General features: G+C 59.8%; 1 protein-coding gene across 1 annotated transcript in view; it reads left to right on the plus strand.

The window, feature by feature from the left end:
• LTBP4 (latent transforming growth factor beta binding protein 4) overlaps positions 1-22,261 on the plus strand; it is a 43,481-nt gene that overhangs the window by 627 nt on the left and 20,593 nt on the right. Inside the window, exons 2-16 of the mRNA XM_040633994.1 lie at positions 14,638-14,829; positions 15,013-15,260; positions 15,337-15,439; positions 15,836-15,910; positions 16,023-16,145; positions 16,668-16,832; positions 17,452-17,598; positions 17,722-17,829; positions 18,443-18,574; positions 18,664-18,789; positions 19,519-19,644; positions 20,187-20,429; positions 20,923-21,048; positions 21,137-21,256; positions 22,130-22,258. Coding sequence (XP_040489928.1) covers positions 14,638-14,829; positions 15,013-15,260; positions 15,337-15,439; positions 15,836-15,910; positions 16,023-16,145; positions 16,668-16,832; positions 17,452-17,598; positions 17,722-17,829; positions 18,443-18,574; positions 18,664-18,789; positions 19,519-19,644; positions 20,187-20,429; positions 20,923-21,048; positions 21,137-21,256; positions 22,130-22,258 — 2,163 coding nt within the window. The remainder of the gene's footprint in view (positions 1-14,637; positions 14,830-15,012; positions 15,261-15,336; positions 15,440-15,835; positions 15,911-16,022; positions 16,146-16,667; positions 16,833-17,451; positions 17,599-17,721; positions 17,830-18,442; positions 18,575-18,663; positions 18,790-19,518; positions 19,645-20,186; positions 20,430-20,922; positions 21,049-21,136; positions 21,257-22,129; positions 22,259-22,261) is intronic.

Consider the following 22,261-nt stretch of genomic DNA (forward strand, 5'->3'; position numbering starts at 1 on the left):
CTTTCAGTGGAGTAGAACTTAAACTCTTCAGAGTTGCACGTGTATGTTTACAGAAACCCGTTAGGACCATCCAGGCGAGAGTGAGGAATCACCAATCCACAAACATTGTAGCACCTCCACAGCAATCAGGGATAGGAAGTAGCAGGATCTGAGTACAGGCTCCAGCGTTGCACCCCTGTGGAGCTGATGATAAATAAATACATCAGAATGAGAAATCACCATCAGGCAAGGAGGAAAGAGCTGTGAAAAAGACAGCTGCGCGATCACTGGCTGGAAAGTGGCAGGGTCACCGGGGGAGGAGCTTTGAGCCTAAATGAAGGAATGAGCAGAGCAGGGTGGGGACAGGGCGTTCCAGCAGAGGGAACAGGCATTGCAAAGGCTCTGAGCTGGGAGCGTGGTGGGTGGATCTGAGAGGAAAGCAGGGAGCCCCGTGCCAGCGGCATGGGAGGGGAGGCGTGAGCCATGCAGAAAACTCTGTCTTTGACCTTGATTGGGATGGAGTCTCGGGAAGAACGCTGTCGGAAGAGGTGGGCCGTGACCTGACACAGGTGTTCAGGGTCCTGGCTGCGTGTGGGGACAGACGCTCTGGGGGCAGGACAGGAGCAGGAGTCCAGGCAGGGAGGTGACAATGGACAGGACCAGGCTAGGGACAGTGACGGGATTAGGTGGATCAGGCTCTGAACATCTTGGAGCCAACAGGATCTTTAACCATCTGGAGTTCTGGGGTAGAGCAGACTCTCTGCAAGGGGAATTCAGAGGGCCCCAATCCTGCACACCTTTGCTGGGGTCATCATGGGGCTCAGAGGGTGGGGGTGGGGGATGCCACGGCCTCACCTGACTACGCTGCTCCCCCCTCGTGTATCCCCCAGTCTGTGCCGACAACAACCACGCTGCGACGTGGTCGGCGGACTCGCTTCTTCCAGCGGCTCCACGAGCCTGGCTCCACCCCGCTCGCTTCCTCAAAGATCCGCATCTGGAGTCAGCCGATGGGCATGGCGGCTGCACGCCGGCAATGACATCGGTGCGTACTAACCCCTGGCCTCTCCTCCCGTGCACCCTGCCTCACCCCATTGAACTCTTTGGCCCTCACAGCCTCCCCCAGCTGGCCTGGTTACACTCTCCACTCCCGCTCCCCACATTGAATTCTCTTCGCCATCGAGTCTCTGAGTGCCACCTGACCCAGGACCCCCACCCGCATCCTGACCTCCACTGACTGTGGCACCCCCAGCTCTCTGAGCTGCCAAAGGCAGAAACCAAGGGACCTGTGGATCTGGGTCTTTGGAGGGTTCATCTGGAGGGAAAGAGGCAAGCTCGAGTCTGGAGTCCCGGGACCCTAGCGGGCCTGACCCCCTCACCGCCCTGGCCCAGGCCCCGCACGGCGGGATGACCAGCAGGTGTTCGCTTCAGAAGGTGGAGCTCGCCGCCGCCAGCTCTTCGTGCGGCTTTTCCACTGGTCAGCGGTGGGACCGTCCATCAGAGCGGAGTGGGGGGTGGTCAGGGGAGAAGGCAAGATACCAGCTGGTTGTGGAGGCCAAGGGGTCCTGCGCTAAGGGACACTGAATGAGCGGGCTGCAGAGGACCCGGGCGACCGTCCCAGGCTTGGTGGGGCTGGAGGAATCAAGGTGGGATCCGTGTGGGTGGCGGTGAAGCTGGAGAAACCCCAGGTGCCCGTGCTAAACTTCAGGCAGGTGACCCAGCGTGGTCAGGCCCAGGGTGGGGCAGGAGGCATGGGCGCGGGATCCAGGCCAGGGGTGGGGCGCCGGCGACTATAGGGAGCCCAGAGGAGGTGCTCACCCAGCCTGGGAAGGGGGCCTGCAAGGGTTTTTCTTAGGAGGGAGCCCTAAGGTTCCCAAGGCTGGGAATGACCAAATAGGACATCCAGTGGGGTGTGCGTGGTCTCAAGAGCTCAGGCAGCAGCAGGCTGGGGGGGTGGTCCTGTCAATCGAATGGAAGAACTAGACTGCCTCTGACTGCGGAGCCATGGCCACTGTGGGGACTGGACTGGATAGGAGCCCTAGTGAGACGTACGGGCTAGGGACAGGTGTCTGGCCAGAGCAGGCAGTGTTGACCAGGGCCGGGAGGAGGGGCCCCAGGGAGACTGGCGTAAGAACGTGGGAGGTAGAGAGGTGCCCAGGATGACACCCCTTCCCTGTGATGGGACAGGGAGCAGCAGATCGGGGAGAATCCCACCGGACACATGGTGGGGGGTGCCAGGCGGGGAGCCATCCGGGAGGAGACCGCACCCAGAGAGGGTGGTGGCGGGTGCTATGGGGGAGGCCTGGGGCAGCTTGGTTAAGGCATGGAACTGACGCCTACGGGGGGGCTGCAGCCTCGGCAAGTGTGGTGAGAGTGCCGCCAGGGTGCATCCCTCCTCTCTGCTTCTCAGGGTGTGCTCCGTGCGCTCAGTGACGGCTCCCCACCACCGCCTTCCGTGCCTGCGAGGTAGGCTCGCGGCTGGTCTGCCCTCGGCGCTACCTGCTCACCGGCCAGGCCAACGGCAGCCTGGCCATGTGGGACCTGACCACCGCCATGGATGGCTTCCCCGGCCACGGCTCCCTGGCTCTCCGCCCCGCTTCAGCACGGCCCAGACACCCCCACCCAGCCCCTCTCCTCAACGCCCTTCGTCAGTCTCCCTCCCCAAGCCCTTGGCCTCCTGACCCCTTTCTTCTGCCTTTGAACCCTACCTTGCCCCCCGCTTTTCCACCTCCTAGCTTCTGACCCCTGTCCCTGGACCTCTTCATTTTTTCTCCTATCCTGACCTCAGTCCTCGCACACACCTGACCCTGTCCCTTGCTCAGCATCTCGCCGCCCTCCCGTACCCAGCTCCTGCCCCCAGCCGGGGCCTAGGGAGGAAGAGCGATGGAGCAGCTGAGCAGTGCGAGCTGGCCCCATCTTCCCCGAGCTCCTCCCCAGCCCTCCGGGCCTCCTCACCCAGGTAGGCCTGTCTCCACTCCCCTTCTGTGCAGTGGGGAGGGGCAGAATGGTGGCGGGGTGAGGCGTGGGGGTGTGTGACTCACCGACCCTCATCACCCCGCCCAGTCACTTGCCTCCAGCACTCACCTGTCCAGCGGCGTGGGAGCCCGAGCCACAGGCTGAGGCCCGCGCCGTGGGGAGGCAGCTTTTGTGGAACGCTGCCAAGAACTGAGTGCGGGTGGGCCAGAGCCAGGACCGCCACACAGCCTCCCGCCTGCCTCGGGTCTGGGAGCTCCTTGCGCCCCCAAAGGTGAAGCTCAATGAAACTTCCTTCTGAACACAGCTGCCATGGTGCCTTTGGATACCCAGGTCCAGGGGAGGGTGCTCTGGGCCTCCCTGCTCTCCGTCAGAGCCCTGGGTTCAGGGCCAGGGCCAGCCTCCCTTGGAGTGGTCACTGTTACAGCCCCCACCGTCCCCCCTCTCTCTGGAGCCAAAGTCACCCTCCCCTAATAAAGTTCTCACTGCCAATACCTTGCTGACATTCTTTTTTTTTTTTTTTTTAAGATTTTATTTATTTATTTCGAGCAAGTAGAGAGAGGAAACAATAGAGAACAGCAGTGGAGGGAGAGGAAGAAGCAGGCTACCAGCGGAGGAGTTTTTGGGGCTCGATCCCAAACACTGCGCCTGAGTGGGGGAGGCAGAGGCTTAAATAATCGCCAACGGCCCCTTGCTGACATTCTTAAAGGGTTTGGGGACCCCCAGGGAAAGGGAGGGAGAGAGGTGAGACCAAGATGTCCTGGCTAGATTCAGGAACGTCTGGCTCTCTTGGTTTAAGCAAGAAGCGAATGTAATGGTTTATCTGCCCAGAGCTTAGGATGCGTTGATCCGGGATTCAAAAACTCATCCAGAATGTCTTTCCATCTTTTGGCTTTGCTTGTTCCTCTGGATGCATCATTCTCAGTCAGGTTTTCCCCTCTGAGTGCAAGATGACTCAGGTATCCTCCTTAGCCACCTTTTTTCTCTCTAGCAGCAGCAAAAAAATCACATGACTGATTCTTACTGGCTCGAATGTCGTCAGATGGCCATTCCTGAGCCAATCACTATAGCCTTTGTGATGGAGGCCCATTGTTCCAAGGGTCCTGTGCCTCGAAGTGTGAGAGCAGGATGATCAGTCCCATGTTACGCGCGATTGGAGAGGAGTTCTGTGATGAATCAGGTACTGTGCCCACAAGCAGGGATGAATGGCTGCAGGCTCAGGAAACACAGATGTTAGCTATATGATTGCCACATCCTTAACATTTTAGCCCTAAGCCCTGCCATGGCAAAACCCTTGCCCCAATCCCTGGCTGCCCAGTTCTCCTCTCCTTCTCAGAGCCTCCACTAGAGGTCATGCATAGTCCACTTACCAGCTTAATATCCACAGGTTTTTCCCCAAATATATACCTATTTCTATGGCAACTCTCAGGAAAGTTTTCTGCCTTTTTCCTTGGGCCAATGAAGGAGGGAGGAGAGGGGCCAGACAGACTCGGAACAAGGATTTTAGAAAATGCTAATTTGAGAATGCCAGAGTTTCTGTAACATAGCAGAGAGGGGTCCAGAATGAAGGGAATCTAGAACACAGGAATATTCTAGACTGCTGGTGGATGAACAGCATTAGGGTTCTCCCCCGCATTTCAGAGAATCCAGACTGTGGAGGTTTCTGGACAAAAGGACCAGCAAATTTTAGAATAGGGAGTGTTCAGAGTACATGCTGAACTTGCTACATTAGGAGGAATATTTTACATGCAGAGTTTCTGGAATGCTGAGAATTCTGGGTGGATACAAAATCTGAATCTAGAACATAAGCATTCTGGAATGCCAGCTCTTCTAGATCACTAGTCGTTTGCATTCCAGAAATCTGTAATGGCAGGGGTTTCTGGGTTGTCAGAGAATCTGGAACATGATTGGGGAAATGAGTGAATTCTGGCAAAAATAGCTTCTTGAATACCTGTGAATCTCAAACTCTGGAAATGTTTTACATGCCAGGACATTCAGAGCCCTGGGGGATGTTTGAAGTGTTAGGAAGTTGAGAACATAGGAGGGGTTGGGATGTCCAGGAATCTAAATAATGTGGATGTTTATAATGCTCCCAGATCTAGAATGTTATAACAGTTTTCCACCAGAATCCAGAGCACTTGTGTTTCTGGAATGCTGGTGATTCTAGAACAGAGAGAGAAAGTGAAAATCTGGAACACTAAAGAGATTTTCTGTTTGTTTGTTAATACCAGGGTATAAGCCCTGCATGTGAGCACATGATGGAAGGAAGCTTCCAGAATGCCATGGCTGTAGAACTCTAGGGGTTCTAGAAGGGTTGAGAGCGATCGATCAGAGATACAGGAATGCGCCGGTATGGCTGGTACTGCAATGCGAGGGATTGGGAAATGCACAAAGTCAGGGGGATGAAGCGCAATATCCATCCCGAAGTTGTAGTGGTGAGCCAGAGGCTGTTGCTTAGCAACGAGCATTGAAGATGCCCGGATCCCAGGCAGAAGGGAGAAGCCTCGGCAGCGCCGCAAGCAAATGCTCCAGCCACAGGGTAGGAGGTGAGGAGGGGGCAACGGGTGGGGGGGGGTTGTCAGGACACGCTGTCCTGCAGGGCCACGCAACCAGATTGCGGGGGCTTCACAAAAATAGCACATTCAGTGGGCAGTCAGGCACTCCATCATCATGCTAGGACTCCCAAACACTGACTTGCCCAGCGAGAGCACGAGTGTCCTCCGTTCGCGCTCTAAGGCTGGCGTGGTCCCTGGATGGTGGGTGGAACCGGGTTCTGGTGTCTGTGGGATGGAGGGGATTGCTATAGGCAGCAGTAACAGGTGCAGTGAGGTGCTGTGAATTCCGGGGTGCCTCATTGTAACGGGAGGGGGGAGGGTGACGGGTCGCCCGTCTATCCTCACACCCCCCTGGGAGAAGAGGCAGGAATGGGGGTGAGGACGAAGCTGGATCGGTTGATATTCTTAGCCTAGGGTAGGCCCTCTGTGGTCAGGGCCTGTGGCCAGCTATCCAGTGGAGCCTGTGATCCACTCTGAGGCTACAGCTTCCAAACTGGAAGTCTGAAGACTCAAACCGCCTCGAGGATGGGGCCTGGAACCCCGGAGGGGGGGGCAGACATGAAAGGGGTGGGGCTTGGGATGCTAAGTACGGAGCTGCGCCTGAATTTGCTGTGGGCAGGGCAGTGACCTGAAACTCAGAGGAGAAGGGGTCTGAGCGAACCAGATCTGAAGCTCAGGGGTGGGACCTTAGGAGGAGGCGGATGTGGTCATTGCGAGGAAAAAGGGTGGGGCCTTGAATTTATAATGAAGGGGCTGAGCTTGAGACCTACATCGGAGGTTGTAAGCAAGGCTTGGAGCTTGACTCCATAAAGAGAGTGCTGGGGCTCAAGGCCCCTGTGGGAGTAGTCCTCCGACGCAGAGAGAGGACCCCAGGAAGGGAGGGGACTGGAATTCCCAGTGAGAGTCTGCAACTCTGTCAGTTGGGAGGGTGCTCTTGGGAATCTTAAAAGAATCAGGTTAGGGAAGGGGGATCTGGTAACCTTTAGGGGCAGCGGTGGAGAGGGGTGTAAGGAGAACAGCTCTCTGGAGCAAGGCTCTGTGAGTCAGGGCGAGCCTGGGTCCTCTGAGAAAGAGGCTGCAGCCCTCTGAGGCACCAAGGTTTTGCTTGTTGGACCAGGACACCGCTGAAGCACAGGGCCTTGAGAAGGGGAAAACCTTTGGGAAGGTACAGAGAGAAGCCTGGGGCCTCAGAGGAGCCAGACCTGGGGCCCACTGTAGGATTAGTACTCTTCCCCAAAACTCGCAAAGCTCTGCTTAGCTGATCCCAGTCCTTCCAGGTTACTCAGTTCGGAGCTCTTGATCGCCTCCACAACCGGAGCCAGGTGAGCTCCGAGGTCAGTTATGCCCTGCCCATCGCCTGCGCATCCTCCCAGCCGTGGGAGGGTCCCAGCAACTCCACTCCTCAAGCTTCTCCTTCCCGAGTCAGTGGACCTCGACTGATTTCCTCTCTAGCCCTGAGAACTCCAGGCCCCAGCGCCCGCCCGGCACCTGTCTCCTCTAGCCCCTCCTGCCGCCTTCCGGATTGGCCAAGCGGGCAGCGCCTCGGCGGCATCGGGCTCTGATTGGCGGGGAAGTTTCGCAGCCGCGGCTGACTGTGGAGAAATGAGTCGGCCCCGGGCGGCGGGGGGCGGCCGCGCCGAGCCGGACCCGCTGGACAGACGGCCCGCCTGGGCGGGACTCCACGCCGGAGCACCATGGCGGCCCGGCCCGAGCGGCCGCCGCCCCCTGCCTGGTGCTGCTGCTGCGCCTCTTCGCAGCCGCCGCCTCCGCTGCCAGCCCCAGCCCAGAGCCCCAGCCAGGCCCAGTAGGATCCTGGGTCGCCAGGCCGGGGCCCCGCTGCGACTCTTCGTGCGCCCCTCCACCGATAAGTCTGGTGGCCCGGAAGCACCAGGACTTGTCGGATTTAGGGAATACGAACCCAGTGCTTCAGGATAGGGATGAAAGAGCCAGAGCCCTTGGATTTATTAGGACCCCTCTATTTTGCAAGGGTTAGAATCGGAGAGTACTGAAATTTGAAGGCAGGGATTCGCCGCTGGTGTAGATGGATGAATATGGCCCCAGGGGATTCTAGGTTTCAGGATCAAAGCCAGTTTATATGGGGATAGGGCTTTGAAATTTTCCACGATGATAGATGGTGGGGCCCTCCAGCTGCGATGGGTTCCCCAAGCTTCTTGGTGCTTAAGGAAGACAGTATCAGAGGTTATGAAGGGATTCTATGGTGGGGTTGGATGTCTGGTTTTCATAAACGCCTGGATGAATTAAAAAGGACCTTTGGATTTTCTAATGACTTAGCAAGACGTGGACTTCCCTTTGAGGAGGGGCTTGCAGGGGGTTGTGCGGAGGGGGTTCCTCAGATTTCAAGAGGGTTGGGGATGCTCTAGTTTCCTAGAATTAGAGGATCCTCGGCTTGAACGAGGGACCAGTGATTTCGCGGCAAGAGATCCAAAATTTCTCTATAGATTTGGGGGGTTATAGTCAGCCTTCCTGTCCATGCGTGACAGATCGAAGAAGCAGCCTGCCCAGCACCCCCGCCCCCGCCCTGCGGCCCAGCGTCACGTCTACAAAGGCCCGGGCTCCGCTCCGCCTCTCTCGAATGCGTTTAGTAACCCGAGCCGCGCCGGGCGGGCCGGGGCACGACGCAGGCGGGAGGGATAACGGCAAGATCGGGGGTCCCGGGCTCCCATCCGGCGGTCTCCTCCCTCACCTGGGCCCCACCCGTCTGGAAAGAGTCCATGCGCCCGACGTCCCCTTCACAGCATTCCCCACCGCCCTTCTCTCGGGTCCTGCGCGCGCGTCCTCGTCCCTCGTCCCCACTTCGGCATGGATATTGGATCTGTTCGCCCGCTGGTTGCGACGCACTTGCGCTGGAGCTGAGGACTCCGCTATCCAGAATCTGGAGACCTCTGGGCGCAGAGTTTTCTCGAAGAACGACTCCTCCCTGGTCAGGCGGAAACTGAGGCCCAAGTAAGAGATGCTGGCTCCAGGACACAGCGTGGAAGGGCAGGAACGGCTAGAATTCAGCCTTGGATTCCCAGTTCTGGGCTGTGGCTCCTTCGGTATCCCCCTCCACCTCAGCACCCTGCTGGACCCACAGTCAAGAGGACCTCCCTCCCCAGCTGCTGAGGCCTGTGGAAGTGGCGCCACCTGCCGGCCATGCTCGGGATGACGGCTGAGTCGAGGACAAGGGATTGCGGGGAGGGGGGTTGTGAGATTCCCAGAAACCGGCGGAAATGCGAAATCCTCTTTGCGTCTTTTTTGAAAAAAGTTTATAAAATGCCTACCTAGTACGACTTTACCACTAAACACTTCCAGAAAATAAAATAAAAGTAAGTTTGCTGTGGCCTTCATCCCTGAGAGTCTATGCTAATTTTGCTCCACTGTGCAGATGGGGAAACTGAGGCATCCGTAGTGCCTCAGACTGATCAAACATCTATTTGAGTGCTCTCAAGTCTTCTCTTGCTTGCCCTCCCCTATCCCATTGCCCTCCTTTGGGAGTTTTGGAGGAGTATGATAGGCCTTCCACCCCTGTTTATAGTCTTGCTGCTTGTCGGTGCTGCCCAGGCGATCGCCCAGGAGAAGTCGCTGCCTCAGAGGTGGGTTCTTCTACGTGGGGTATGGGTAGGGAGTGAAAGGGGGTAAGAGCAGAGGTTCGGGTCTCCCTTCCCATGCCTCATCCCAGCTGGAATGCCGGATGCACTTGGGAAAGAAAGACCCAGTCTTCCTTCTTCCACTTAGTCCTGGCTAGTCTCCAGTATCCAGAAGCACCTGCACAGTGAGGCAGGATCACAGTGTGACGTGTCCTGGTGCTGTAAGGAGTCCATGCCCCAGAAGTGAGGTAGACAGGTGTCCTCAACTGGAGCCACTCGACGTGGTGTGAGATCCCTCCCTCCCAGATGCTCAGCAGCTCCCAACTCCGCCACCCTTCCCCACACATCTTTCTCTCTGCTCCCTGCGCTCTCTTCTCCCTTCTTCTTCTCTCCTGTCTTCTCTCTCAACTTCGTATCTCTGTTTCTATTTCTCCTTTTTCGTGCTTACCCCATTCTCTGTGTCTTTCAGTCTCCATTTCTCTGCCCCTGTCTCCATGCCCTCTCTGTATGTGTTCTTTCATTTGTCTCTTTTCTCCCTCATTACCTGTCTCTTGTGCTCTGTGTCTCTCTGACTCTCTCTCTTTCTGCCTCTGCCTCTCTCTCCTGCTCCTCTCCTCCCTCTCTCCTTTCTACCCCCATCTTTGTCTCTGTTTCTCCCCCAAGCCTGTGAAGAAGCTCAATGTCTGGTCCCCGGAAAGGGATTGGGGGTGGGGGTGGAGAGCTGCTACTGGGGAGATCTCCCGGCACGAAAGGCCCCTTCCAGCCCGGGGGGAGAGGAGGTATCCGTCTAACCTCGTTTGTCTCCTCTGCCCTCGCCTCCCAGGCTGCAGGAGGCCAGCCTGCTGAGACGAAAGGCCCGCGGCCTAGGCCTGGGCACGCATAGTGAAGAGGCCCTGCGCCTCGCCGAGGCCGGAGGCAGAATGGGTTCTCGTGGGGGAGGTGGGCTTCTGGCTAGAAAAGCCGCCTGCCCACCCACCAGTAGCTCGCGCCGCTGCCCCCATTGTGCTTCAGCCCCCTGAGTCCAGGACTGGACCAGGCCGGAGTCCGGCGCGAGGTGAGCCGGGACAGGACCCAGAGAGCCGGGAGGCGCTGACCCGCTGGGGTGGGGCCGGAAGTCAGGCGTCCGGGCTCCCTGCGGCCGAAGAGGGGCTGCCCGGCAGAGAGCGCAGCCAGCCCAGACCCACAACAAAGCGATTCGTGCGGGTTGGCGCCGCCCGGTCACCGAATGCCCAAAATTGGGGCGGCTGGGAGCCAAAGGGCCTCCCCTGCTTCCCCCGACCTCCCCTGCTCCTTCCCACTCCAGCTCGGTCCTGGCAGCTGCTACACCCCTAGTCTCCCACCCTCTAAAGTCCCCCTCCTGCTGTGGCCTTCAGCCCAGATGTGTCCCCTTCTCCCTAAGTCTTCCAGATGTGGGCATGCGGCAGATGTGAGGACCCCGCTCCACGCCTCAATCCACCGTTTGCTCTTATCCATTCTGACTTCTCCTACCAGGTGTGGGGGTCCTGGCATGTGATTAGCTTTCATGTGCCCCCCGCGTCCTGCCCACAACCAGACCCCACCTTCATGTGCCCAGTGTGCACCGGCCCTTCTTCTCTCCCCAGATGTGCCACCTGGCTGCCAGATGTGCCATGACAGCCCCTATCCAGATGAAGCCTCTTTCTCTGTGTCTGGAGAATACTGCCTTTGCCTCCAGCCTCCCAAATGTGGCCCCACTACTCTTTCCTCTTTATGGATCCAGCGTCCCTCGAAACCCGGCTCGCTGCCCCACCTGTGCCTTCCCCTGCCGCTCCCCTGCTGGCCCCATTCACTTGTGTTGGTGCGAGGCGGGGGCAGACAGGCGCCCCCTCCCCGGCGAGTCTGCGCCCAGCCTGCGCGCCTCTGGCTGCGCGCCCAGCCTCACGCCGCGCGCTCGCCGGGGAGGGAGTGGTGGGGAGGGGGGCCTGAGCGGCGGCCGCCCTCCCCGCAGGCGGGCGGGCGCGGCAAGCTGGGCGGGCTGGGGCGGGGCGCGGCGAGGCGGCGCGCGCTGCACCATGGCGGCGGCGCGCGGGTGTCGCTAATTGCTGCTGGCGCGCTCGGGCCGCAGGCCCGCGCGGAGCCGCCCGGAGCGCCTCCGCGTGCGCTCACCCCGGCCGTGTGCGGCCTGCGCTGCGTCCATGGCCCCACCGGCTCCCGCTGTACCCCGACCCTGCGCCCCGCAACGCCACCACGCGTGGACAGCGGCGGCGCGCAGAGCGCTTGGGGACCGCTCGCGCCTGTGAGTGCAGGGGTCCAGGTGAAGGCTCAGGGGAGGAGGGTCCCCGGGGGAGAGCAGTCCCCCAGGGAGAGGGAGCCCAGATTCGGTGTGCAGGAGTGCCGGGGAATCCCTGGGGTATCTAAGGAAGGGGACTTAAATTCTTGGCGTTTGGGGTTGAGTCCTGAGGGTCCCGATTTTGCAGGCAATGAGGGTTCTCAGGGACCTGTGGTGTCCCACGTGAGGGGATTGGGGCCGGCTTTCATACCTCTGAGTCAAAGTGGGAGATACAAGAACTAGTGCTGGAGCTTGGGAAGGGCGGCCCACGAGTGTCAAGGCGGAGTTCCTGGAGCACCAAGGGAGCAAAGCCAGGGGTGTCCCAGTTTCTGTGTCTTGGGTGGGAGGGATTAGGAAAGTCCAGGGTGGGAGTGCCTTTGAGGAGGGGGATTGGGGTGAGGAAAGTTGATCCCAAGAGCTGAGAGGGAAAGGGTCCCTAGAAGGAGGATCTCTGCAGGCCCTTGAATTGCAAAGGTCGCACGTGGGAGAGAAATCCAGATAGGAAGACTAGGGGAAGGGGCGCCCCCTGGGGGGCAGAGGGGACAGGAGGGTGTGCACCAGGCACTCCTACAGTAGGGACCCCCCCCCTCAGGTGAGGTGGGGAGGTGAGGTGGGGAGGGCGGGCCACCTGTTGGCCCCAGGGTGCAGGGATGAGTGGGCTCTCCGGGTGGGGGCCTACCTGCCCCCAACCCCAGAGGCCCTATGGAGTGGGGAGTGGGGGCCCCTGGCTCTGAGAACTCGCCCAGCCTGGCCCCCAGCCAATCCAGCCCTGGCCGGCGTGAGCTCATCTCCCGCCTGAGCCCCCGCCCGCTGCCACTCCCTCCCTTCTCCTCTCTCCCTCCTTCCTACACTCCCTCCCAGCCCAGCCCCAACGCGCCCGTGCCAGGCGCCGTGCCCAGGCGGGTGCCAAGCCCCTGGAGGCACAGGAGGGGCATGTGAAGGGGGGCTGACCCCGGCAGGACCCCGATGTCCTCATATCCTTATTCCTCCAGAGGTGTGCGTGGGGCATGGAGTTGGCAGTGCCCATGTATTGACCCATACAGGGTGTGGGAGCCCCAAGGGAGCTGGGTGGGGGAGCCGGCATTCAGACCGAGAAAAGGTGGAGAAATGCCCGTGGGGGCTGGGAAATGCCCTGAGACCTAGCTGGATTCCTGTGACCGCCAGCAGAGACCCTTCCTATTTTGGAATCATGATTCCTAGTTAAGCCTCTCCTGCTACTCAATTAAGGACCCTTATTAGGGCACTCTGGAGTCCTGGCCTGACTCCCTTAAGTGGGGGAGCCCAGAATCTCAGCCTTCAGACCCTAAGCCTCCTCCCCACCCCTATCAACAGACTCCAGAGACCAGCCCCTCCAGTAAAGTTCCCTCCCATTCTTCTGATGTAATCCCCCCAAACTGTGCCCCTCACCAGAGAGCTCTGTAGTATTGTCCCTCAGCTACTCCTCCCTACTTCCCAGAGAAACCCCAGATTACAAACCCCATACAGTGATAACTGCACTCCCTAGCTGAATTCTCTTTCCTCAAAAGACTACCATTCTCTTACAGTTCCAACTGAGTGCTGTCAGATTCCTGATTCCTAGCTTTCCAAACCCTGCTTTTCCAGCTGACCCCCTCCCCAGGAACTTCTGATCCATCTATCTTCACAGAACCCCAGAGCTGGTCTTGATCAGCTGATTGTCACAAGAAGACTCTCCAGACACTGTGCTCCCCCTACACAGCCATTAATCCAAAGACTTGGGCACCTAATCCCTTAGCTGGGGGGTGATGGGGGGAGCCACAGTATCTTAGAATCTTCCCAGACAATTGAGGCTCTTGTGTGCTGGGGACTCCCAGGGAATCCCATGTCTCCATGTAAACCCTGTTCTCAGCACCCTCAACTTAGCTGTCCCCTAGAAGGCACTAGAGTCCTGTTTTCTAGGTAACTCTCCCCAAAAGAATTTAACAGACTTCTAATGAAAGGAAGCTTCGGTTTCCTCTGAGCTAGGCTCTCTTTCCATTCTAGAAACCTTGAGCCATCTTTGAATCCCAGAGTACTGCACTCTATCTGATCTCCTTCCAGGAGTCCAGTCTCTTTACCCTTCTAAATAGAAGGGGCTTCCTCTATGCTTTCCCTCTCTCCAGTGTGTGGCTCAGAATCCCACACACGCCTTCCTGGACGGCCCCAGCCGCCTGCCCCCTTCCTCCCTCCTCACAGCTGTCTCCAGCTGTTCTCTGCAGCCCCGGGGGAGAAGGGGAGGGGGTGCCCTCGCAGGATACGTCCGGCCTTCTTTGGCTCAGAGGGCTCGGGGCTCCCCAAGGGTCCGGAATGCGGAGCCGCCGCCCTACCCCCGCCGCACCCCTCTCTTTGTTTACCCCGCCGCACAGCTGGCAGTGCCCCGCCCAGAGGTGGCCAGGGGCCCAGCGAGGGCGTGCAGAGGGAAGAGGAGGCGCGTCCCCGTCGCGGCCCCGCCCCGGGGCTACAGGAGGCGGGAAGGCAGAGCTAGAACTCTGCAGCCAGAGCCGGAGGGGACGTGGGCGGAGACAAAGCGCGGTGGGTGGGGCTAGGACGCCCCATTAGCCAAGGAGGTGGGGCGGGAGGAGCGTGAGCCAAAGAGCCTGGGGAAATCGGCGTGAGAAAAGGAAGGTGGGCGGGGCTAAAGGCAGCAGGTTAAACACCTTGACAGGTGAGGTTTAGAATACCGCGGATAGAAGGTAATGTGGGCGAGTAGTTTAGAAGGGGACGCACAACCAGTGGGCGGAGCTTGTGTGTCATGGCTGCGGCCAGACGGAATGTGCGTGTGCCTAGAATGGTAAAGAGACAGGGTTGGGAGAGGGGAATGGTGCTGGGGGGGGGGGTGTGTGACCAAAATGTCGATTTAGTCAATGGAAGACACCAGTGCCGGGTCTGCGCAGCTAAAGACCCAGCCAGATTATTAGATGGGCGGGGCTAACTGCTAAGGAAAGAGCAACAGTGGTCGGGCTTGAGCCAATGGGCGGGGACAGCGCTGTCTCGGTGGGCCTGGAACGCCTGGACTCGGCCTCAAAGTGGGACTGGAGAGGAAGGGCGGAGTGACCTGAAAGTGAATGAAGAGCCGGAGGGCATAGTGAGCTGACCCAGTGGGTGGAGGTACACCCGAGGGCTGTAGGACTGGACCCAGCCAATGCAGGTGGCCAGGGCTAGTGAGGGTGACACGAGATAGCTGAAGGCAGAGCGACTTACAACGAGGTGATACTTAGAGTCTAACGTTAGGGCCTGAGCTAGCCTCTCTCCCCCCCCCCAGTCCTGTGTCCCTTGATCTGTCACAACGGCGGTGTGTGCGTGAAGCCTGACCGCTGCCTCTGTCCCCCGGACTTCGCTGGCAAGTTCTGCCAGCTGCATTCCTCGGGCGCCCGGCCACCGGCCCCGGCCATGCCGGGCCTCACCCGCTCGGTGTACACCATGCCACTGGCCAACCACCGCGACGACGAGCACGGTGAGGAGAGTGAGGCCGGGGTCCTGTCTAACGCATCTGCCCACTATCTCGCCGTTTCTCTGACCCTCATCTTTCCTGCCTTCCCCTGAGTATCCTTCTCCAGCGCGCCCTTCCCCCCATTCCTAGTCCCAGTCCGTAAGAACCCGTGGAGACGCCCCTTTGCCCTGCCGTGCCTCCCTCCAGGCGTGGCGTCCATGGTGAGCGTCCACGTGGAGCACCCGCAGGAGGCGTCCGTGGTGGTACACCAGGTGGAGCGTGTGTCCGGCTCTTGGGAGGAGGCGGACGCCGAGGCGGTGGCACGGGCGGAGGCGGCGGCGCGGGCGGAGGCGGCGGCTCCCTACACCGTGCTGGCACAGAGCGCGCCGCGCGAGGACAGCTATTCCGATGCCTCCGGCTTCGGTTACTGCTTTCGGGAGCTGCGCGGAGGCGAAGTGAGACGAGGCGGGTGGCGAGGGGCCCGGAGCGCGCGGCCACGCGGGGGCGCGCTCACCCAACACTTTTCCACAGTGTGCGTCCCCGCTGCCCGGGCTCCGGACTCAGGAGGTGTGCTGCAGAGGGGCAGGCTTGGCCTGGGGCGTTCACGACTGTCAGTCATGCTCGGAGCACTTGGGTAAGCCCCTGGACGTCCCTGAGGTGCTCGGAGCTGGGGAGAGGTGATAACCCCGTGGCTCCCGGTACCCTGCCCACAGACAAACCGTGTTCACAAAATCTAGCCACACCTACCCAGTTGTGGGGATCATTTCCAGTCTAGATCTATCCATACCGCTCTGGGACCGCCCGCTCCACTTTCTGACTTTGGCTACTCTGTTCTCATCCCACCTTTATGCCACGGCCCCCACTCACGCATTTCTGGAACCTCCCACGTTGCCTTCTGTCCCATTGCCTACCTAAGGCTCACACTGCACTCAAGCCACACTTAACATCTTTTAATCCCTCCCATCTCTTTTGTCCCCGTCCATCTATTTTCGCTCCGCTCGCCCCGGCCCACCCCTCTCTCTCTCCACAGGGATTTCTGGCAGAGTGGGCACCCCAGATGGACCGTGTCCAACAGGCTTTGAAAGGGTTAATGGGTCCTGCCAAGGTGAGCGGGGGCGGGGCAGGGGGTAGTAGTGGGAAGGGCTTGGCTGTATGAGCTGGGCCGGCTGGGAGCTCATCCCTGACGCCCCTGAGACCACTCACTGCGTTCCTCGCAGATGTGGATGAGTGCGCGACCCGCGGGCGCTGCCAGCACGGGGAGTGTGCGAACACGCACGGCGGGTACACGTGCGTGTGCCCGGACGGCTTCCTGCACGACTCATCCCGCAGCAGCTGCATCTGTGAGCCACCAGGAGGGGGCTGAGGCTGGATCCCACGTCTGTCCTCCCAGCCCCCAGACCCATTCCAGAGCATCCCTGGGCCTTAATTCCCTTAGACTACCTAGATCCTCCCAGACTCCCGCCAAGCACTCTTGTTAGATTCCCCTCGGGACGTCTCAGACTCTTACACATCCCCAGACTACCTAGACCTTCAGCCCCTCTAAGAACCCTTCAAATCTTTAGGTCTGTATCCCTTCAGATCTTCAGATTTTCTTAGCTCTTCTCAGGCCCCGAAGCCTTTCATCTCCCTCCACTACCAGACCTTCTGCAGACCCCGAGATCCTTCTCAGATTCCCTTATTCCTTCCTCAGGCTCCAAACCTTCCTCCAGACCCCTCACCTCTCCTTCAGACCCTCTCAGACCTCTTCTGAATGGCCTTTACACCCACCAAACCTTCCCGGGGACCATCCTCCTGTCTCCCAGATCCCCTAGTTCCTCTACACTCCCAAGCCTGCCCTGAATAATTTTCTCCCCAACCCCCAGCCCAGCACGTGATTTCAGAGGCCAAAGGGCCCTGCTTCCGTGTGCTCCGCGACGGTGGCTGCTCGCTGCCCATTCTGCGCAACATCACCAAGCAGATCTGCTGCTGTAGCCGCGTGGGCAAAGCCTGGGGTCGAGGCTGCCAGCTCTGTCCACCCTTCGGTTCAGGTGAGTGCCTCCCGCCTGGCCAATCTCTAGACTTGACTACAGGGTGCCCACTCTAGGCCCCGCCCCCGGGGCCCTCAATCCGGATTGGGCCCTAGCCTTGGCCACGCCCCCAGCCCCTGAGATCCTCAGACTGGACTCCAGGCCGGGGCCCCACCTCACCCACCCCGAGTCGTCGCCAGCCTTTACTATGCCTAGCCTTTTAGATACGCTGTTTGCCCAACCTTGTCCCCAAGATTTGGCCAAGTCCGAGTTCCTGAGACCCTGCCTTCAGCCTAGGCTCCTTCTTGGGCCCCACCCCAGACACCCCCTTTCCTGAGACATTTCCCCAGCAGTCTAGCTTCTGCCTAAAACCAGACCTTGCAACAGACTAAACCAGATCCCATCCTCAACCCTTGTCCCTGTCCCTATCCCAAATAAGGAAAAACACCCCTGGTCCCACACTTAGCCTCTGGGATGTCCCATTCTTTGGCCAGGCTACTACCCCAAACCAGCATCCAGCCCAAACCCCTGACCAACACCCAAAACCAAGCCCTGCCCCCAGTCAAAGCCAGATTCTAGACTCCTCTCATTCCCTCCTGCTTTCACATTCTCTCTCTCCCCCTCCCTTTCTTGTTTCCAGAGGGTTTTCGGGAGATCTGCCCTGCTGGCCCTGGCTACCACTACTCGGCCTCTGACCTCCGCTACAACACCAGACCCCTGGGCCAGGAGCCACCCCGAGTGTCCCTCAGCCACCGGGCTCCACCCTCCACTCCTAGGCCACCCACAGGTGAGCTGGTTTCTGGGGGAGGAGATGCCATCTCCAAGGGGCTGCCCCAGCCTCATAAGGAAAAAAGGAGAGGGGGGACATCCAAATTCAGGTCTCCATTCACTGATACCCCTTCTTTGTCAGGCTTTCTGCCCACCCACCGTCCAGAACCCCCACCTGAGCCCAGGCCTGGCCCTGAGCTTCCCCCGCCCAGCATCCCTGCCTGGTCTGGTCCTGAGATCCCTGAATCAGGTGCAGTAGAGGGAATCCAGGGCATTGATGGGGGTATTACAGGTGGGGATTTTAGGGGGGAGCTCCAAGGTGAAGATCTCAGGATAGGGATGTTACAGCCAGAGGAGTTAAGGAATGGGTGGGAAGAGAGAAAGGTTTGGAGAGTCAAGTGTTGGGTAACATTAGGAGCTGGTGTCGGACAGGCCTGGGTTCAAGATCTCTGTCAACTGGGTAAGGCATTTAACCTCTCTGAGCCTCAGTTTCCTTATCTGTAAAGTGAGGATCATTGTGAGGATTCATTGAACTGTCTCTGAAGAGTTGGCCACGTAGTAAGTGCCCAGTTAACGTTAGACAATCACTTTTCACGCAGAGGGCACTAAGAACGTATCTCGGGCAGAGGGTTGGAAAGCAAAATATCAGAAGTGGAGACTTCGGGGTGGCAATAAAGGGAATTTGGGAGAGAATCTGATGAGAACGTCCATAATAAAGGAGAGGAGGCTCAGAAGCACAAGACTGGGCTTGGGGAGGTACATCCATGAGGATGTCTCAGGCAAAGGATCTGAGGGGAGTGTACTGGGATGAAGGGGACAAAAGATTCAGAGGTGGGGGAACCCTGGCTGTCTGGCCTCCCCAGGTCCCTCTGTGGGCGTGTGTCAGCGCAACCCCCAGGTCTGCGGCCCGGGACGCTGCATCCCGCGGCCCAGTGGCTACACCTGCGCCTGCGACTCTGGCTTCCGGCTCAGCCCGCAGGGCACACACTGCGTCGGTGAGCCTGGCAGTGGGGGTGGACGGAGGCGGGGCGGGGGGGGGGGGCTCTGCCAGTCACCTCCTGACCAGCCCCCTCCGTGCCCTCAGACGTGGACGAGTGTCGCCGTGTGCCCCCGCCCTGTGCCCCCGGGCGCTGTGAAAACACTCCAGGCAGCTTCCATTGCGTGTGCGGCCAGGGCTACCGAGCGGGCCCGCGGGGGACGGAGTGCCTGGGTGAGAAATCCGCCAGCCCAGCTCCAGGCCCCACCCTGTCCCCGTCGCCCTCCAGCAGTTCCCGCCCTCCCGCGCTTCCCCACGCCTCTGCTCCCGCCCCCCGATCGGCTCCCGCTTTCCCTTCCGCCCCACGCTGCCTCTTCGGCACGCAGCCGGCTCTTCCCGTCGGGGCCGGTCCCTGCTGTACCACGGCTTCTCTCCGGGACCAGGTCCGGCTGCGCTCCTCCCCGGCCCCGCCCCCTCCATATTCCGGACTGGCTCCCGCCCTCCGCCGGGCCCAACCCTGCCCTACGCCGGCCTCAATCTATCACCTGACCACGACCCCCGATTCCCACCCTGCCGCACCCGTGCCCCGCCCGTCCTCACCCCGTCCCGGCCCTCTCCTCGCTCCTGCCTTCCCTTTGTTCGGTCCCCATAGCCGCCCTTCCTGCCCTGGCCCTGCCCACGTCCTGCCCTCCCCAGATTGCCCCCCTCTCCGTTCCTCTCTCCGCCTCTGCCCTGGCCGTGTCCCCAGTCGTCGTCTGGTCCTCTCCTCTCACCTGCCCTCTTCCCTCCCTCCCCGGGCTCTCCCGCTGCCCCTGGCTCCCGCCCCAGTGTGGCCCTGGCCCAAGTTTGGCTCCGCCCCTGCCCTCTCCACCTCCCATCCTCCCTGAGCCCTCTGAGGGCGGGCGTGGGGGGAGTGAGGGGGAGTGTTTGCCCCAGTCTCAACCTCCGGGTTGGTGCCTGCAGACGTGGACGAGTGCCACCGTGTGCCACCGCCGTGTGACCGCGGGCGCTGCGAGAACACGCCAGGCAGCTTCCTATGCGTGTGCCCCGCTGGGTACCAGGCTGCTCCCCACGGAGCCGGCTGCCAGGGTGAGGAACTGGGAGGGACAGAGGGGAAGGGGTGTGGGGGGAAGGGTACAGCGGCAGTGATGAGGGATGGAGAAACTGAGCAATGAGGTAGGGGGAGGATGATTGCTGGGGTGGGGGGTGGCAGGTTCTAAGAGCGGGTAGGCAGCCTTGACGGCTGTAGAGACACAGTGACATGGGGATGGAGAGGCCAGGTGTTTGAAAACAGAAAAGCTGAGTCATGGAAGATGGAGAAGCAGAGGGATGGAGGATGGAGGTGTCAGTTATGGGGGAAGGGGGTAGAGTTATTGAGAACAGTGCAGAAAGAGGCCAATTGATGGGGACTAGAGTTCTTGGAGGCCGACTGGAAGCTTAGGGATTGAAAAGGTAGGGGGATGGAGGATGGAGAATTTGAATAATGGGGAACAGGGGGTTAGAATGAGGCAGACAAGGAGGTAGAAGGATGGAGAGGGGAAAGTGAAAGTGATGGAGGTCAGGGAGGCCAAGCGGAGTGCAGGGGTGTGGGGGGCATAAAGGTGTGACTCTGGGCCCCTTGCCCCGCGCAGATGTGGACGAGTGCACGCAGAGCCCGGGCCTTTGTGGCAGAGGGGTCTGTGAGAACCTGTCCGGCTCTTTCCGCTGTGTTTGTCCGGCTGGCTTCCGGGGTTCGGCGTGTGAAGAAGATGTGGATGAGTGCGCCCAAGAGCCACCGCCCTGCGGGCCAGGCCGCTGTGACAACACGGTGGGCTCCTTCCACTGTGCCTGCCCGGCTGGCTTCCGCTCTCGAGGGCCAGGGGCCCCATGCCAAGGTGAGGGTGTGCAGTCCAAGCCCATTCCACCCCCATTGGCTGTGGGTACTGGAGAGAGACATGGTTGGGGGGCAGAGAGACAGGGTGATGGGGCTTGGTGAGGGAGAGCAGGGGCAGAGAGGAGTGAAGGTGCTGAGAGGGTGGGGAGGGTCTGAACCCAGCGTCTTCTCCCCTTTCACCAAATATGAGGGTGCTCTCCATTCCTCCTCCCTTTTGGAATGATACTCTTGGCTCCTGGGAACCCTGGGGAGGGGGCCACACCCTGAGGTGGGGAGGGCAGCTGCAGGAGGTGGTGCCCTAGCTTCACCGTGGCAGCTGGAGAGACCATCAGTGGGGCACCAGGGAAGGAGTCTGTCCTCCTGGGAGGTGGAATGAGCCTGGGCAAAGTCCAAGAGACTGCCTCCAGACTGGAATGTTGGGGTGGCTGGTGATAGCAGTGGGGATGGTTGGGTCCAGGCCCCTCTCTCAGCCCCACCGGTTCCCTCTGCCCCAGATGTGGACGAGTGTGCCCGCAGCCCCCCACCCTGCGCCTATGGCCGGTGTGAGAACACGGAAGGCTCCTTCCAGTGCATCTGCCCCACGGGCTTCCAACCCAACACTGCCGGCTCCGAGTGCGAGGGTGAGGCCGGGGAGGGAGGGAGGAGTGTGGGTGGGTGAGGGGGGCTCTGGGCTGCTCCTTCAAGGCCACCTTCTCCCCTGCTCCCCAGATGTGGATGAGTGTGAGAATCACCTGGCCTGTCCTGGGCAGGAGTGTGTGAACTCACCCGGCTCCTTCCAGTGCAGGGCCTGTCCTGCTGGCCACCACCTGCACCACAGCCGATGTACTGGTGAGACCAAGCCCTGGTTATGACCTTAGACCTGCATCATGACCCTCGATTTGGCCCACAACCTCCTGACCTGGACCTCAGTCCCCTGGACCCCCAGAGTCTGACTGTGACTCTTGACTTAGACTATAGTCCCCTGACCCATATTGCAATTCCTGATCTGGACCATGAACCTTTACCCTGAACGTGACATCTGATTCTGTGACCCATGAACCCTTAACTTGGCTGTGACATTTGACCCTAACCATTACCCCTGCTGATAAACCCTCACTACAACCCTGATGGCAGTTGTAACCCTTCTGATCCTGACTGTCCCTTGACCCTGAATGTGACCTGTGACCCCTGAACCTGACTGTAATATTTGACCTAGCCATATCTCCTGCCATAACCCCTGATTCTCTGTGACCTTTGATCCTGTCTCTCACTGTCCCTGCCCATTCTGAGAATACCTTCCCTGGGGCCCGATTCGGTTCATGATCCCTGACCTGACCCCTGGACCCTGACTCTTACCCCTGATCCGAATTGGTCTCATATGCCAGTCACTGACTCTGACCCTTGATTCAGCAGAATGCCATCCAATGATCCTGGTTTATAATACCTGGTTTCTTGCCCTAATTAATTTCTGACCCCAGTCCTAATCCAGAGTCCCTTCACTGACTCCAGGATCCCAGCACAGGGAGTTCCCAGAAATCTGGGGACCCCCAAGGACACCCAATTATGGTCCCTAGAATGAGGGAATCTTGGTCTCTGCCACCCACTTCTGCCACATATCCAACCCGAGACACTACCCGCCAACTTCTCCAGACCCCTCTGCCCCAAGGGAATCCTTCCAGGGTCTCTAGACCAGGACCGTTTCTGAAAGCCGCGTTCCCACAGATGTGGACGAGTGCAGTTCGGGTGCCTCCTGCGGCCCCCACGGCCATTGCACCAACACTGAGGGCTCCTTCCGCTGCAGCTGCGCGCCCGGCTACCGGGCGCCCTCGGGTCGGCCTGGGCCCTGCGCAGGTG

The sequence above is a fragment of the Ursus maritimus genome, unplaced genomic scaffold, assembly GCF_017311325.1.
Source record: "Ursus maritimus isolate PB19 unplaced genomic scaffold, ASM1731132v1 scaffold_19, whole genome shotgun sequence".
Lineage (NCBI taxonomy): Eukaryota > Metazoa > Chordata > Mammalia > Carnivora > Ursidae > Ursus > Ursus maritimus.